This window comes from Capra hircus, chromosome 29 (genome assembly GCF_001704415.2).
Source record: "Capra hircus breed San Clemente chromosome 29, ASM170441v1, whole genome shotgun sequence".
Taxonomy (NCBI): domain Eukaryota; kingdom Metazoa; phylum Chordata; class Mammalia; order Artiodactyla; family Bovidae; genus Capra; species Capra hircus.
In genome coordinates, this window is record NC_030836.1 from 28,697,250 (window position 1) to 28,716,025 (window position 18,776).

General features: G+C 41.8%; 1 protein-coding gene across 4 annotated transcripts in view; it reads right to left on the reverse strand.

Annotated features, from left to right (window-relative positions):
- The window catches only part of CDON (cell adhesion associated, oncogene regulated), a 98,795-nt gene that overhangs the window by 33,468 nt on the left and 46,551 nt on the right, over nt 1–18,776 (reverse strand). For all 4 annotated transcript variants that reach the window (XM_018043383.1, XM_018043381.1, XM_018043380.1 and 1 more), the window contains 6 exons: nt 12,633–12,922; nt 10,742–10,916; nt 7,907–8,035; nt 4,289–4,492; nt 2,039–2,220; nt 1,059–1,164 (listed from right to left, as the gene is read on the reverse strand). In XM_018043383.1, the coding sequence (XP_017898872.1) occupies nt 1,059–1,164; nt 2,039–2,220; nt 4,289–4,492; nt 7,907–8,035; nt 10,742–10,916; nt 12,633–12,922 (1,086 nt within the window). The remainder of the gene's footprint in view (nt 1–1,058; nt 1,165–2,038; nt 2,221–4,288; nt 4,493–7,906; nt 8,036–10,741; nt 10,917–12,632; nt 12,923–18,776) is intronic.

Consider the following 18,776-nt stretch of genomic DNA (forward strand, 5'->3'; position numbering starts at 1 on the left):
ATGAAAGGGTTCTTCCTCACGCAATTTCCTTCTAGCTGCCCTCCCCCAACAGACTGAGTACCTCTTCCACATTCTAGTCCTTAAATACTTGAAGACAGGACTTTCCTGGTGGTTTAGTGGTTAGGAATCTGCCTGCCAATGCAGCAGACACGGGATTGATCCCTCACCCAAGAAGATTCCACATGCTGTGAAGCAACTAAGCACAGCACCACAACTACTAAGCCCATAAGCACCGAGGGCCTGTGCCCTGCAAGAGGAGAAGCCACCGTAGCGAGAGGCCCGCCCGGCGCAACTGGAGAGCAGCCCCGGCTCGCGGCAACCGGAGGAAGCCCAAGCCCAGCAATGAGGGCCCAGAGCAGCCAAGATAATAAATTAAGAAAAAACAGAACCTTAAAAACGGCTGTCCTGCTGCTGGCTATCATAGATGCCTCTTCTCCAACCTGATCACCCTAGACACTCCACTGTTCTGTTCTGGACTCTGAGCATTCACCCATTCATTCACTCAATAAGTACCGAACAACTCAATAGTGCAGGGCTTAGGATACAGCCATGGGAAAGAAGGCCCTCTGCCACGAGGAGAGTAACATTTAGTGGGAAAAGCAAATGTTAAGCAAATAATGTCATATACACACACACACGCAAAACTGAACTAGGATGCATACTTGCAAAATCTTGTCAGTTGTGCCTGACTCTTTGTGATCCTATGGACTGTAGCCTGCCAGGCTCCTCTGTGCATAGGATTTTCTCGGTAAGAATACCGGAGTGGGCTGCCATGCCTTCTTCCGGGGGATCTTCCTAACCCAAGGATCAAACCCGTCTCCTGCAGCTCCTGCATTGCAGGCGGATTCTTTGCATACGGAGCCACCAACCCCTCACTCTTCAAGGGTCCACTGTATTAAACTGGACAAATTAACTTTCTTTGGAAAAAATTCAAAGTAGGGGTCTATACACCATTTCATTTTTTACTCTATTTTACCCTGGGATGGTTTTCATAATAGTTATAAACCCTCTCCTCCAAAACTCTCTTATTAAGACTCTAGCTTGTCCACGACACTTACCTTCTACAATATCCCTCTTGTAATCACTGTCATTGTCACTATCCGTTGGCCGGTAATAGATATAAAATCCCTGGATGGGAGTGTTATTGTTACTCGATGGGATGTACTAGAAAAGAGAAGCAAAAACTTGTCAAAGACAAAAATAAAAGTAACTTTTCCATCCATTAAGATTTATTTGTGTGGCAGTAATTTTTTGAGCTTCATTTTATAGAAATCCTTGATAGCCCTTTAAAGTTTAATTTAAAGGTATTCAAAGGTGTTGAGAGCATTTTAGCTTACTGCAGGGCTAAACAAAAAAAAAGCCCTATGTCTCACTAGGCTCAAAGACAAAAAAGTACATTGGGCTCAAAACCAAGAACACATGAAATGGTGATTATGTTAATACTTGGATGAGAGCTGAAGAGACAATCATTTTATTTTTAGCCCTGCCCCCTGAGCCTGGATGGGAGAGGAATTGGGCGGAAGAATGGATATGTGTGTATGTACAGGTAAGTCCCTCTGCTATGCATCTGAAACTATCACACTGTTGATCAGCTATGAGTGTGTGTGTGCTAAGGCGCTTCAGTTCAGTCGTGTCTGACTCTGTTCAACTGTACTGTAACCCATCAGGCTCCTCTGTCCATGGGATTCTCCAGGCAAGAATACTGGAGTGAGATGCCATACCATCCTCCGGGGGATCTTCCCAACCCAGGGATTGAACCCACATCTCTTATGTCTCCTGCTTTGGCAGGTGGGCTCTTTACCACTAGAGCGCCACCTGGGAAGCTCTAATCAGTTATACTCCATTATAAAATAAAAACTAAAACAAAACAAAACAAAACCTGCCCCTCTTATAATATATGCTCTTACACAAATTTGTGTCCCTCAATTTCCTCTTACTTAAAAGTTCAAAAATTTCCCATTCATAGTATCATGTCCTGATATTAAATTAACATGGCCACATCAGAAACTTTTGTCATTAGAGAAGATGTTTTACTTACTGTCCACTTTAGCATGATCTGAGTATCACTGACAGCTTCTGTGTATGCAATGTGAGGTCCAGTTATTGGACGGTTAGAAAAGCGATTGGGGAACCCAGCCACCTGATATGGACGAGAAGCTGAACTCCGAAAACTCTCACCATAATGGTTTATAGCAATTACCCTAAATTTGTATGTTGAACCTTTCAAGGGAGGGAAAAGAAAAACAGAATTTAAGGGACAATATTCAAAATACAACAATCGTACTTAAGCATCTCTCTGCAATAACAATGACACGCTCTAAAGCCTAGATAGTGAATATATTTCAACCCACTTGCCACTCGGCTGGTATTACATGTATTCATTACGTGTGTTCAAGATTCCAGTACCTTACTGGGGGTCCCTAGGAGAGACAGATGCTGTTGCTCATGGAAGGAAGCAAGGAGAGAAGAGGAAGGAGCACATTTCTCTTTCAACACCCTGTTCTAAAGTCAGACCCATCAAATACAGGACTAGCTGGTGGTGGTGATGGTGGTGGTTAGTCACTAAGTTGTGTCCCAGTCTTTGCAGCCCCATGGACTGCAGCCCGCCAGGCTCCTCTGTCCATGGGATTTCCCAGGCAAGAATACTGGAGTGGGTTGCTGAAACTATTGGGTTGGCCAGAATATTTGTTTGGGTTTTTCTGTAAGAACATAGGAAAAATCCAAATGGAACTTTGTGGCCATCCCAATAGGGTTTTTTTTTCACTTTGAAAGAAACAAGTGAAGCGAAGTTTAACACAGGGAATACAGCTATGAAGAGGCACTGTGTGGCTGATCACAGATGTCACTCTGCTCCCTCTAACAAGAGGATAAGAAAGATCAGATTTAAGCTACAACAGAAGGTATTTGTTTGGCTTAGATATTAAGAACTTAAAAAAAAAAAACTCTAAGGATTGTGAGTTTCTGAAAATCCGAATGTAAAGAATAAATTAGACCCCTAAAGCAAGTTTCCCAAAAGCTCAAAAATAACCCCTGAGCTTCTGAAAACAGTCTTTTCTATCTAGAAAATGTTACTTAGTTTTGCCCGTATTTAAAACGGCCACCTTCTCCCAACTGTACCTACATATTCCTGAGCTCCTCCTGTCACCTGTCAGACAAACACAGGTTTTTGCTGCTAAAGTACATTTTAAAAGTCCATCAACAAAAACAGTCATGAAACCCAAACAAACAGAAGTAAAGAAAGTTGATTTGTGATTAGTGCTTTTCTCTTTTATGGGTTGTTTCATATATTAGGGGGCCTGGATGGGCTTCCCTGGTGGTTCAGGCGGTAAAGAATCTGCCTGCAATGCAGGAGACCTGTGTTTGATCCCTGGGTTGGGAAGATGCCCTGGAGGAGGGCATGGCAACCCACTCCAGTGTTCTAGCCTGGAGAATCCCCATGGACAAAGCAGCCTGGTGGGCGACAGCCCATGGGATCACAAATAGTCAGGCACAACTGAGCAACTAAGCACAGAGGGGGTCTGGAGAAGCTCCCCTGCTGCTGAAACAAAACTGAACAGAACAAAGAGGTGCTGAATGTTGTCTCGTATTCGTAAAACAAAGCAGTGGGTTTAACCACGCTGAGAGGCATCATCAGATCAATTATAGTCAAATAACAAGCAATCTTCCTCTTAAAACATTCATTCATAGCAGAATACATACACATAACCACACACAAAGATGTCACCACAACCCTACTTCCATTCATTTGCTGTTAGAAATAGTCTAAAGCCCAGAAATACAGACTAGGTTAAGTCAATCACGGTATACTTCCACCGTACATACACAGTTATTAAACACTGAGTTCTGAAGAATTGTTAATTATGCTATAACATGGGAAAAGCGGGGTCACAAGACAATATTTATGGCATGATTCCAGTTTGTATTAGAGAGGAAAAAAAGACTAGAAAGAAATACAACATAATATAAACAATGGTTATCTCTAGATGCGCAGGTTTGGGGTGACTATTCTCTTCTTATATTTTACTTTCAAATACAATGTTCCTTTTTATACAATAAGCTCACATTACTTTAACAATTAGAAGAATATATGATTATTACAAATATGTATTTAGGGATTTCCCTGGTGGTCCAATGGTTAAGACTTCCCAATGCAGGGGACACAGATTGGATCCCTGGTCAGGAAACTAATATCCTGCATGCAGTAGGCATGGTCAAAAAAAAAAAAAAGACAAATATGCATCTAAAGTCAGCATTGCTGGCCTAAAACAAAATGTTTGAATATTACTACCTGGCTCTAAACTACGAACTTCCACAGAAAGCTTAGAAGGAGGGATGTCTTCAGCTGCCACCAGCCAATCACTAGTCCTCATCCGTTTATATTCGACCTTGAAGGCAGTGATTGGAGAGCCCCCGTTCGCCCGAGGAATCCATGTGACATAGACAGACGTCTCTGACGCAGTGGAGATAGTAGGCCGATCAGGCGCCTCTGGGACTGAAAATGGAAACATTCATTTCGATAACCCTCAGCATCAGAGACAAGAATTACTCAAATGAACTGAAAGGGATAAATCCCAAACATCACTTTATTAAAGGCTCTTCACCAAAACTCTTCCCAGAGTTAATAACATTATGACTTTCTTTCTGTCCTCTGAAAAGTTAATGTGCAATGAAATAGAGGAAGCAGCAGGAAAAGTGAGATAATTTATAAACTTGATAAGTATCTCTGAAAGTCTGAAAGTTAATGAGTATGATCACTGAGGCATGCTAAAACAATATAAGTAAATATTATTTGGTGCTTCAAGTCTGACTGTGGTAATAATTTACAGTAAATACTCAAAATGATGTGTTATTTAAATAGTTTTCTTTATCCAACCAAGCTATAGAAAACATATTCAGCCAACAGTCTATACATTATTCTGTTTATTACCTCTTATGATCACAGCTTGTCAATAATCAGCAATGTAGCTATTATTCTTATGTTATGTTAAGTATCTTAACACACTTCAAGGCTACAAGAATGCTAGTCCAAAAAACAGACTGCAAGCAGTAAATAGAGATAAACTGAAACAGTAAAATCAATACTGATAAAAATGGGAAGGGAGAGCCACTGCTCAGGATGAAAGCGGGAAGACAGATTCACAGTTAAATAAAGACAAGTGTTTTTAGGAAACAGATGATCCACGTGATCATCCACATGAACCCAACACCTGGCAGCTCTCGGTTAGCATGGCCAAGAAGAGGGATGCCCCAGCCCACAGACGAGACGGTCTCGATTCTATGGCAGGAGAAAACCTCAGGAGTAAGTTCATCAGCCATTTGAACTGTGTAGCCAACACGTGTCCCTAACTGCTGGCCAAGCAATCTGGTGGTTATAACTGGCTTCCCGTCTGGTCCCTACAGAGAAGGGTGCTGACAGAAACAACCTGGGCTGTACGACAGTTCGGAAGTCGTGAACTGCCACCCACTTTACAGCAATCACCTGTGAGCTTTTCCAGAATGAGCTGGCTATCAAGACCGACTGCCCTTCCACACGCTGTCATGTTTCTAGAGCTAGAACAAGGAGGACCAGCTCTGGACCACGGTTCCATTGTTGTTTTAGTTGCTAAGTCATGTCTGAATCTCTGCAACCCCATGGACTGTAGCCTGCCAGGCTCCTCTATGCGTGGGATTTCCCAGGCAAGGATACTGGAATGGGTTGCCATTTCCTTCTTCAGGGGATCTTCCCAACCCAGAGATCAAACCCATATCTCCTGCATCAGAAGGTGGATTCTTTTTTGCTGAGCCACCAGGGAAGCCCCCACAGTTACATTACTTCAGTGAATTACTCAGGAAGCCCTGTCTCTGTCTAGCCTGGGTCTGGCCTCCACCAACACCCCTCTGTCTCAACATCTCTTCAATCTGAATACAAACACATAACAAAATAACGTTGCATATGGTGCCTGTATGAAGGAATTTGTGGCATTTTGAAAACAAATTGTTTAATGGATGAAAAGATGAACACATTCAAAGCAGGCAACTTGGCATGATACTTACTGTATTCCTTTCAAGTTAGAAAGCAATGGAAACAGAATGAATAGAAGTTAGTGAATTTCTCTTTTAATATGAAGATAACAACTTCCTCTGTTGATTCACATGAGGTTAAAACTCATAAAGAATACCACAGACCAAGCAGAAAAAGAACATTATTAGGGGAAAGTCCCTAAAGAGAAGAATACCATCAATACCTAAAAGAAACAGCATGTGAAAGGAGATGAAGAGTACTGCTCTTGGAGTCTAAGTATCTGACTGTGGACAGCAGTTCCACCACTCTCTGGGTGATCTTAGGCAAGTTCCATAACCCCCTTGAGTCCCAGTTTTCTGATTTGTAATATGCTGATGCTCCCTTCCTCACAGGGTTATTGTGAAGATTAAATAAATCCTTTCTTTATGGTTATCTTTGCTTGGATAACACCAAACTCATGATTGCCAGCACAGAATCCATAACCTTCAGCAACAAATTCTTATCGCCTATCTTGGTAAATGGTTCAAGTTGCCCAAGTCACCATATTTCTCACTTTCGTTCAGTGAGGATTCAGTTCCCTTCATCTCTTGTCTGTGTCCTTCTCCATCCACACTGTCACTGTCTGTATTTCCAAGCCTCATCTGATGCCACTCCCCTGTCCCACCCCTAAAATCCTTCAGGCTTCTTCACAGCTTTTAGGGAAGACTGAATCTTTAAGGACATCAAACAACGCAACTGCTTTCCTCCCCCACTGTAGCATGATTCCCCACAGCACTAAATAAAATCTCTGAATCTCTAAATGAAAGAGAACATGTCCTTCATCTGTCTCTGCATGAGAGGTCTCTGCCCAGAACTGTTTCTCCTGCTTCTTCATTCAGCTATAACATTCTTGCCTTCGAAGCTTAGCTTAGGGAACATCTCTTATCACCAGCCACTGGGCCTCATTCCTATCAAGTAAGTGATTTAGATAAATCTCTTGTGAAATGTTTGATTCCAAAGTAGAATCAAAACCATCGTTGCTGGTTGATCTGTCTATCTCCCCTGCTATATTGGTACTGGTTTAGCTGTCTGCATCATCTCCTATGCTGTAAGCCTCTCCAAGGGCAAGACTCATTTGATCTCTGCTGCTCCAGCATTTAGTACTGCGTGCCAGTTCATGAGGTTTTTGTTCTTCTGATCTCAGAGGCGAAAGGACTCAAGAAAAAGCAGCTCATGATACTGAAGATACAGAGGCATTCCACAGAGGCGTTCAAATGTTATGACTTGCTTCTGTCTGAGACCAACTCATGGAAGACTATAAAAATAGGGAAGAGAAGCTTGAAAATTCTTAGAGCTCAGAAATAAAATGTTAAGCCTTCCGTAGATCACAAAAAGCACATTATGTTGTAATGGGAGAATTCATGTATGATTAAACACTAAAAAGAAGTCTTTTAAAAATCTTATTGCTATGACATCTAAACACTCTAAGATCAACATGACACAACAATAAAGCTGAGAACGACATGTAATCATTCAATAAAAAACTAAGTCATACTATAGGTACCGTGACATATTTTGACAAATCATTAAAAAAAAAAAAAAAACAAGTCAGATGTTCAGGGTTCCAATGTAAATTTGGTTCCCATGCCAGAGAGGAGACAGAAAAATCCTTTTTGTGAGTTATAAAAACTTAGTATCATAACATTTGAAATCTGAGTTTATTACTTTGAATATCAATCATGGTACTGGGTATTCAAGATTTCAAATTCAAGACATTTAAAAATGGTTGAAATAAAACCTAAAAGAGTTATATGGTAGGATATAATTTGAATAACAAATATCCTGTCCCACTCCACCCCCTAATAACCTGAAACAGGTTACATTTGGAAACAAATAGAATGAATAAGTGAAGAATCTTCTCTTTACCTCCACTATGCCTAGAGGCATCTGTGAGTACCACTCCGAAGTTGTCTGCAGCCTCTGAAACAACAGGGCGCTTAGGGATGCCCACGGGTGGAGAGGAGGCCTGGGTATTTTTGGATGATGCTGTTTTCTCTAGAAAGGTATAATATAACATAATATAATACAAATAAGCTTCTCTGGGTAAGTAAGAAAAGATACTATGAAACTCAACTGGCATATAAATATATGAACTTATCTGTTACAGTGTCTAAATTTAAAACCTACATTGTAATTACTTAGCTAATATAAGGAATTAACTTGAAAAGGTGCTTTGTCCTTTCCTAGTACCTATAACAAAAATGTGTCTCTCTTCACCAGGATAGCCTTAATCTACACACATAAAAAGTGACACAAATGAAAAGGCCAAATGACTAAAGGTTTTCAAACTATTCACCCACTTTTATTTTTACTGTACATATTTCTTAATTCTGATGCAGAAAATTCATTATTTAAGAGCTTCGGTTAAGTTTCTTCATGTGAAAGCTGTCATGCTGTTTTAAAATTTCAAGGGGCAAAAAATGAAATTGAGTGATTATTTTAGAACTGAAATACATGCTCATTATTCAGTATTTGCAGGTCAGACAGTATAAACAACTAAGGACTAATTATGGGTAATAACTCAAAATACATTTCAAATAAGAAATAATCACTATTTTTCTGTCCAGACACAGTCATTAAATAAAAGGATCTTTTTCAAAAGTCAATAGACAATTTCTTTCCAATCATCAGAACTCCTTGCCAACACTGTGCCACACCAAAACCTCTTGTATCCAATTCCCGTCTCTGCTCATAGAAGTCTTTCTGTTCACTTATGGCCAACCTGCGATGGCATCTTTTTGAAACTGCTTGTTTTATTAATTTCTTTACGGCAGTGCTGGGTCTTTGCTGCTGTGCAGGCTTCTCTCTAGTGTGGCGAGTAGGGGCTACTCTGTAGGTGTGGTGACTTGACTTCTCTTGTTCATGGGCTCCAGGGCACACAGGCCTCAGGAGCTGCGGTGTGTGGCCTCCGTAATTGCAGCTCCCGGGCTCTGGAGCACAGGTTCACCAGTTGCGGTGCATGGGTTTAGTTGCTCCGAAGCATATGGGATCTTCCCAATCGGGGACTGAACTCGTGTCTCTTGCACTGGCAGATGGATTCTTTACACTGAGCCACCAGTGACGCCCTGAAATGGCATCTTTCCAATCAAGCTACCCTCACAAACTGGGTGGGCTCCCCTTGTAGCTCAGTAGGTCAAGAATCTGCCTGCAATGCAGGAGAGCCGGGTTCAATTACTGGGTCAGGAAGATCCCCTGGAGGGAGGGCATGGCAACCCAATCCAGTATTCTTGCCTGGAGAATCCCATGAACAGAGGAGCCTGGCAGGCTTATAGTCCATGGGGGTCTCAAGAATTGGACATGACTGAGCGACTAAACCACCAGCACCACCCTCACAAGCTGCCCCACAGAAGACTGTCCTCTGCATCTTGTGTTGCCTAGACCATGTCAGATCTGGTCCCTCCCTATCCCTTTGCCCTCCTCCAATCTATCCTTACCCTACAGTCAGCATGGCCCTATAGCCAGCATTGAAACACACAAGAGGCAGCGTCACAACTCTGCTCAAAACTCTCCAATGCTCCCAGTTCACTCAGGGTCGAAGTGGGTGTCCCTGCAGGTTGGACAATGTGCTGATGATCATCCATCTCCCTGAGTATTCTCCCCTCCCCACTTACTTTACTCCCATCACTGCGGCCCCTCGGTGCTCCTTGGAAACACCAAGCACACCCGTTTGCTATCCTCTCTACGGGGATATTCTAGCCCCAGACACTCACATGGGTTTCCATACAGCTCCTTAAAGTTCTGCCCTGCTGTCAACTGCTCAGTTTTCTGGCCACCTGTTCAAACTGTGACAACTGCTACTACCCCACGTGCTTGCGTGCTAAGTCGTTTCAGTCGTGTCCGACTCTTTGTGACCCTATGGACTGTAGCCCACCAGGCTCCTCTGTCCATGGGATTCTCCAAGCAAGAACACTGGAGTGAGCTTCTCCAGGGGGTCTTCCTGACTCAGGGATCAAACCCACGGCTCTTAGGTCTCCTGCATTAGCAGGTGGATTCCTTACCACTAGCACCACCTGAGAAGCCCATGCTACACCCATCCTTAATTTATTTCTCTTGTTAATACTCAATACCTACTAATGTCCTGATAACTTATGTGTAAACTTCTCCCAACCAGAATGGAAGCTCCATGACAGCAAAGGAGTATTATCTATTTTGTTTACCACCTGGCACTGAGAAGTCATTCAGTAAATACTAGCTGAACTGAAATTTTGCCTTGAGTTGGCATTTATGTATATGTCTTACCTTTTTTAGCAAAGTAGAAGCTCTATCAGGATGGATCTTGTCTTTATTATCCTCGTTTTCCCTGTGTCCCTTACCCTAATGCCTTACCTATCATAAGCTCTCAAAAATACCTGTGAAATGCTAGATGGGCTAGAAGAATGAAAGTGAAAGTGAAGCCGCTCAGTCGTGTCCGACTCTTTGCGACCCGTGGACTGTAGCCCACCAAGCTCCTCCATCCATGGGATTCTCCAGGCAAGAATACTGGAGTGGGTTGCCATTTCCTTCTCCAGGGGATCTTCCCAACCCAGGGATCAAACCCAACTAGAAGAATACAACCATCTAAATGTGGCCCCAAGAGGTACTATAATAGGTTTCTTTACTAAATTTATATATAAGAAACTTTGCTACCCCAAAATGACACTAACTATTAAAAAGTGACATCAATACAGCCAACTCCCTCCTCTTAAGGAAGATTATACTCACCTTTGCTGGTTCGGAAGGTGAGCATGGCAGGCTGTCCTTCCCCGGCGGCACTCCTCGCCACCATCAAAACTTCGTAGAGACTCGATGGCTCCAGTTCCGTTAAATGGAGCTCATTCTCACTTCCTGGGACTCGAACTGTGTGCCAGCTTCCCACGACACCAACACCATCCTCCAGCTACCCAAGCGAAAACAAGGCATTTTTCAAAAACGGAGACATAGGGCAGAAAAACCTTTCCATTTCAATTGGATAAAAATTAGAAGTCCTTCAATTCCAAAATGAATCTGGGGAAGCGATGCACTGTCAAAAGTGAAAGAGACACAGTGCCTCTTCCAATTAAGAACTATAAGGTGACCTGTAGTGAGAAGTTTGGCATTCTCACTGTTTTTGAAAAAGTCTACTGCTCATCAGCTGCCACTAACTTATGGCTTCAAGGAAGTTACTTGATTACCCAGTCATTTCCTTTCCTGGTAATGGAAACATTGCTCCTTTCTTACTGGACTAATGGGAGAATTAAATAAGTAAACAATAATATGTATTAATGATAATATATAATATACACAATACCTGATAAATCACAGTTCATGTTCACATCTGTATAAATTATGCAATTATGCATTATATATTTCTAACAGTCTTGCTTCATTTTTTCATACTGTTTATTGAGTTGAAGGAAAGAAAAAGAGATCCAATCTGTTATGCCTTCACTAATAAAACCAAGAGCCAACATTCATGGAAGTTTCCATGTGGACAGGATTACCAGTGAAACTTCCTTCATCTAGAATCATCAAGTTAAAAACAGTGAATAAACTTCCAAGTATCATTATGTTAATTTTTCCAGATATTAAAAATAATACTGTAGGGGGAGAAATGGAGTGGGAGGCTGGAACAGCAGATGTAAGCTTTTATACATAGAATGGAAAAACAACAAGGTCTTACTATACAGTACAGAGAACTAGATATTCAATATCCAACGATAAACTATAACGGAAAGGAATATTTTTTAAAAATGTATATATAGGAATAACTGAATCCCTATGCTGTACAGCAGTAATTAACATTGTGAATACTATACTTCAATTTAAAAAATACCTAAAGGATAAAAAAATATTCCTATTAAATGATGGATACCAAAACATCCTGAATATAGACAATTATTTTAAATACAAGTACATCTCCTCCCATTTCATTTACTAATCTCATTAAACAAAGAGGGGAGGATTTTCACTTTGTTTTAGTATAAGCCTGTGGATAAAAAATATCATCTGAAAAATCAATTGAGACAGACCAATGTTTACCATAACAAATAACCCCAACAATGAAAAATATTAATACAATCAGGAAGACAACTGGAAATGAAAATATTAATCAGAGATTATAATGGACAACTTTGTTCAAACAGTGGTTTCTAATAAGAAATTGCTTCTTTGCTAAATAAACTGTCTTCTGCCACTTCACAGAGGGAAGGAATTACTTTTTAAAAAGCGGTTTATAAAGCTTTACACCCAAGGGGTTAAAATGTTTGATTGAAAAGGTCAGGAATCCCTGGCAGCCCAGCGGTTAGGACTTGGGGCTTTCACTGCCAGGGCCAGGGTTCCATGCCTGGTTGGGGAAATAAGATTCCTCAAACCCCAAGGAACGGTCAACAAAACAACTGTCAAGTCACTCGGTTCTTAAAATCCCAATCTGGGGGAGGTTATCTGTACTTTATTCTTACTGTCTTTATAAGACTGGTGAACCCAGCATGACTGCTGACTCTCTCCCAAACCCATCGCCCTGGCATACTCCTCCTCTGCTTCCTGCCACTCCACAAGTGTGAAAGACAGCAAACATGTGTCACACACAGGATGCGGGGATGTGAGGAGAGAAAGGTCATCAACGGCAAGACATTACCTTTCGATACTTCACGAAATAGGCATTGATGGGCAGCCCGCCGTCCTTCCCTGCCCTCCAGACCAGGCTGTAGGTATCTGGCATGTGTGTCTGAGGGGGGCTCAGAATGATGGGGGCATCAGGGACAGAGGTGCCACTGGCGTTTTTCTCTGATGATGATTCCTTGGCGCTGGAATGTTCTTTCACCGGAAATGAGCTCAATAACCCAGTTTCTGAATCATCACCTTTATCTTTCTGAGTGGGATCAGAAGATGTGACTATTTCTGCTTTGGTGTCTGTCTCAAAAGGAACTGCAGAGAAAGAAAGAGGAGATTGAAGAACTCATCATTTCAGGGTCACTCACACATTGCGCGGTCATCTAACACAATGTTAGCACAATTTGAGCCCTAGTAGTTAAAACAGGCAACGTTCCAACTTATAATTCGTGGAGACATCTCATCTCCAGTTGCTATTGCTGTCATTCAGTCACTAAGTCATGTCTGACTCTTTGCAACCCCACGGACGGCAGCACACCAGGCTTCCCTTTCCTTCACTATCTCCTGGAGTTTGCTCAAGTTCACGTCCATTGAGTTGGTGATACTATCTAACCATCTCATCCTTTGTCATCCCCTTCTCCTCCTGCCCTCAATCTTTCCCAGCACCAGAGTCTTTTCCAAGGAGTCAGCTCTTCACATCAGGTGGCCAACATATTGGAGCTTCAGCTTCAGCATCAGTCCTTCCAGTGAATATTCAGGGTTGATTTCTTTTAGGATTGACTGGTTTGATCTCCAGTAGCTATCTACTACTCACGAAGGAGCAAATTAATTTTCTGAAAAAGCAGTTCTACAATGCAGTAGTTTAGTAGCTAGTACTAGCATTAAGTTGCTTTAGTCGTTTCTGACTCTTTGAGACGCTGTGGACCATAGTCCCCCAGATTCTGTTCAAGGGATTCTTCAAGCAACAATACTGGAGTGGGTTGCCGTTCCCTCCTCCTGGGGATTTTCCCAACATAGAGATCGAACCCAGGTCTCTGCTGTGAAAGGATGCTATTTTCCCCTTCTCTACGCTAGCAGTCCCTCTTCTACAACAACAACTTGCTAGTATAACCTCTGAAGATTTTAAGTTGGCAAACAATGAACTTTTACTCTAATTGGTAAATGAAACACAATGAGTAATGCATTCCCTTGGGAACAAAATAACGTAAGTAGCAAAGAAAAGATCAAGAGTTAGACCATTACCTACTGGGTAGCTGGTCCCCAAAGGTCCCTTAGTATCAACACCCTTGGGCAGTCCCCTCCTATGCTGAATCGGGCTACCCGTGAGTGGCTGCAACCAATGCCAAGCCCAGGAGAGACTGTGGTCTTCAGGCTTAAGCCTTAAGAAGGTCTGGCATGCCTACCAGAGCTCTACCACATACAGACATCCCAGCTAGCCATGGAGAGAAGTGACCAGGGAAGGGACAGAGGGAGGAAGGGAGAGAAATGGAAGGGGGCGGGAGGGAGAGGAGGGCATGCGGGTGGAGTCCAGCCCTCACAAATATGCCACGCGTGTGAGTGGAGCCACTTCAGCTGTTCCAGCCCCAGGTGCTCTCTGATTACAAAGGTCTAAGAGACCCCAAGCAAGGCCCACAGAATGGCCCACTTTATCCAGTTAACCCACTGACCTGTAAGGTAATAAAGGACCTGTTAAGTTGTTCATCAGATATAACTACCCCCAAAGATGGTTCTTCCAGTAGTCAGTTATGGATGTGAAAGTTGGACCATAAAGAAGGCTGAATGCTGAAGAAGTGATGCTTTTGAACTGTGGTGCTGGAGAAGACTCTTGAGAGTCCCTCGGACAGCAAGGAGATCAAACCAGTCAATCCTAAAGGAAATCAATCCTGAATATTCATTGGCAGGACCGATGTTGAAGCTGAAGCTCCAATACTCTGGCCACCTGACGCAAAGAACCGACTCATTAGAAAAGACCCTGATGCTAGGAAAGACTGAAGGCAGGAGAAGAAGGCGAGAACAGAGGATGAGATGGTTGGATGGCATCACCGACTCAATGCACATGAGTTTTCGAAAACTCCAGGAGACGGTGAAGGACAGGGAAGCCTGGCATGCTGCAATCCATGGGGTCGCAAAGAGTCAGACATGACTGAGCAACTGAACAACAGCAAAAGCTGAACAACTTAACACCTGGGCTTCCCTGGTGGCTCAGATGGCAAAGAATCTGCCTGTAACACAGGAGACTTGAGTTCAATCTCTGAGTCGGGAAGATTCCCTGGAGAAGGGAATGGCCACCCACTCTAGTATTCTTGCCTGCAGAATTTCAGGACAGAGGAGCCTGGTGGGCTACCATCCATGGGGCTGCAAAGAGTCAGACAAGACTGACTGCATACAACATACAGATAACTACCTACCTCTACTATACTCGGAAGACAAGTCCTAGACAAGAGGGAGGAAATGAAACAAGACTAGCAAAGGTAAAGGAAGAATTTACTTGTTTCCTTTCTTTTTTCTTTTCTGGATAAAATGGAAGGTTGGCTTAAGAAATTGCCAGTCTAAAAAAAAAAAAAAAGAAAAGAAATTGCCAGTCTATATCATAGTAAGCGCAATAAGAAAAAGGCAAATTCCACAGGATATCACTTACATGCAGAATCTAAAATATGACACAAATGAACTTATCTACAGACACAGAGAACAGGCTTGCAGTTGCCAAAGGGAAAGTGGGGTGGAGGAGGGACTGACTAGTCTCTTGGTGTTAGCCGAGGTGCAAAGTATTATATATATAATAGATAAACAAGGTCCTACTGTATAGCACAGGGAACTATATTCAACATACTGTAATAAACCAGAATGGAAAAGAATATGAAAAATGTATTATATGGATAACTAAATCACTTTGCTGTACAGCAAAAATTAACAAGGTGCTGTAAATCAACTATCCTTCAAAAAATAAATTTTTTAAAAACTGCCAATCTAAAAACAGCCTTCATATTCACTACTAAGAGTGTACAGAATACATAGAGGAAGGTAAAAATAATTTATTTGTGCTGAAAAAAATAAATAGGTCACCTACACCCAAAAAGAATTACAGAGCACATATTACATGCTCAGCATGGAGCCAGACGTTAAATAACCATCATCTCATTTAATTCTCAAAACAACATTCTTAGGAAGATAGTAATACTTCCATTTTACAGATGAAGAAATTTGGGTTCTGAGAGATCAAGCGACAACAGCTGGCAGAAGAATGTTAGTGGTGCTGCCATGAAAAAATGAGAGCGCAATTTATGAAAACAAGTTAACTGCCAACACAATAAAACCCAAGAACTGACAGCCTGGTCCCTCTAAAGTGCTATTAATACAGACAACGAAAGGTCTCCTACTTCTGCAGAGGAAGGGAGCCTAGGAAACAACAGCAGAGTCTCTTTTCCACAATGAAGTCAGATTCCTGGTAAAAGGTGGGAGTATTTTTAGAATGACTGCAGCTTCATAGAGAACCAACCAGAAAACAGGGCTAACAGTGGGAGGTCAGTTCTCTGTTTGTTTAAAAGAGAGAAAAGGTGTCCCAGAAGCTTTCTCCATCAAAGAAAACAAGAAGCTAGTGGAAAAATAAGATAGAAGAAAATTAATTAAGTTCACTGAGACAACTTCCAAATATTGCTCCTGGAACAGGCGTGTTTACTTAGTGAGTCAGAATGAGGGCTGGATGTGAAGGGTGTGGCTGGGAGCCTGCTCATGCAGAGATGGATTCTAGCAAGTGGAGGCAATTAGTTGTGGCTTAGGGTAGTGGAGAAGGACCTTTTTATCATTAGTGTTTCATGCATCCTCTGGGCAGGTCACCACTGGGAAGTGGTATTTGGCTGTAGAAGAGTTTGAATACCACATGCCGCAGTTTATACAGAGGCATGAGAAGAATGCAATGTTACAGCCTGTGTCCGCTGCAGGAGTATCAAAATTCCACTTGTGTTTTTCGGGCTGCAATGAGACTTTTCCGTAACTTTTATTGAAAAGGAGATTCAATTAATTTTCTTCTACTGTTCCCAACAGCACAATTAGAGCGCTCACAAGATGCCAGATACAATGCATAAAGCCTTCACAGTACTTTCCAAAGGTTCTTCACATCCATGATCTCAATTTACCTTCAAAGCAGCTCTTTTTGGAAAAGATCCTGATGCTGGGAAAAGACTGAGGGCAAGAGAAAAAGGGGGCCACAGAGGATGAGATGGTCGGATGGCATCACTGACTCAATGGACACAAGTTTGCAAAAACTCCAGGAGACAATGAAAGACAGGGAAGCCTGGTGTTCATGGAGTCGCAAAGAGCTGGACATAGCAACTAAACAACAACTCTTTTTATCTTCAAAACAACTCTGAAATGGTCATCTAAAAGAGACATGTAGCATTTTTTATGGTAGAATGTTTTTTGAATTGGAAAAGAGATTGATAAAACCCTGGCTTTCTGAGTACTATGACGGTGGCCATGTTTATGAGTAAATGACTCTGAGTTGAAACCAAGTCAACAGGGAACAGAACCAAACCTGCCTAAGTGGTTCCCACTGTGACCACTCAAACCAGCAACCCCACCCCAAACTATTTAGGACCCTAGGCCAATTCTCACTATAGTTTTGAAGAGTTACAACTCACTCTACAAATATTTGTACATCCAGAACCTCAAAAACCCAAGGTCTCTGGGAAGAAAAAAGGTGAGGGAGTGATTCATCTTGCTTACTGCTCGCTTCACAATAAACAAAGTAAAGGCTGTCAGCACGCGAGAATTTAATAATAGGCTCAGACTTCCAGGGAAATAATTGGGTTGTTATGTGCTGTTTTGAGCTTTAATAGACTCAGCTAGACTTTGATAATTATTGTGGAGCATGTAAGAGGGACAATGGAGGACCATTCAGGCAGAATGTGGTTCATGGGGTTACTACACATTAAAAAATGATATTTATCAAGATATAAAATCCTGGGGGTGAGTGGGATCTTCAAAATCTAAAAATATCTTATCTAAACAAATTATGTATCTTCAAAGTACTTCGGATTTCTTATATTTAAAGTGAGGCAATTAGGGGGACTTCCTGATGGTGCGGAGGTTAAGACTCTGCACTTCCAATGCAGAGGACTTGAGTTCAATCCTTGGCTGGGGGAACTAAGATCCCACATGACACAGTATGGCCAAAAAAATTAAAAAGTAAATAAATGAGTAAGTAAAGTGAGGCACTCAGACAACTAGCCACTTACTTGTCCCAACAGCTATGACTGGGATGTCTATAGCTCCATCTTCCCCTTATGTACATAAAATAACCACTTCAGCCAAATGCTCTACCCTAGCAGTACCTGTATTATATATCTTGCAGCTAACAATTTTGAGCAGAGCAACTCCTATTTTTGCTTGGCAGACTGATACATAAACACACACATGTATATATACATATACACATCCATTAAGTGTGTATAAATTTATGTAACACTTAACTACTTTTCTATACTTAAGGATTTTTTAAGGTTTACTAAAATCAGGAACTATTTCTTCATTCCTTAAACACTACCACAAAGTGTTAGTTGCTCAGTTGTGTCTGACTCTTTGCAGCCCCATGGACTGTAGCCCTCCAGGCTCCTCTGTCCATGGGATTCTCCAGGGAAGAACACTGGGGTAGGTTGCCATGCCCTCCTCCAGGGGATCTTTCCAACCCAGGGACCTAACCTGGGTCTCCTGCTTTGCAAGCAAATTCTTTACCATCTGAGCCACCAGGGAAGCACAAGGGATAATTATAATTTAAAAATAATTGGATGGCAATAATTACAACCCAATACTTAGTATTTATTGAAGGCTTTCTGTTAATACTTCCAGACACTGTTCTAAGCACTTTACAGATATAATCTCCTTGAATTCTCACACCAGCCCTATGAGTAGGGCACCTTCTCTAATGCCCAGTGACATTAGATTTGATTGTGAATTAAGTCAAATCTGAATTAATTTGAATAATATTGATATTCTAAATACCAGTACTCCAAATTAAGTCATTATCATCCAACATTAGTAAAAATAAAAAGAACAGTATACATCTTGTTAGAAAAATAACTTTGAAGAAGAATGAGGCAAATATATAGATGGGGACTTTCCTGGGGGGCTCAGCTGGTAAAGAATCCCCCTGCCAATGCAGGAGATGCAACAG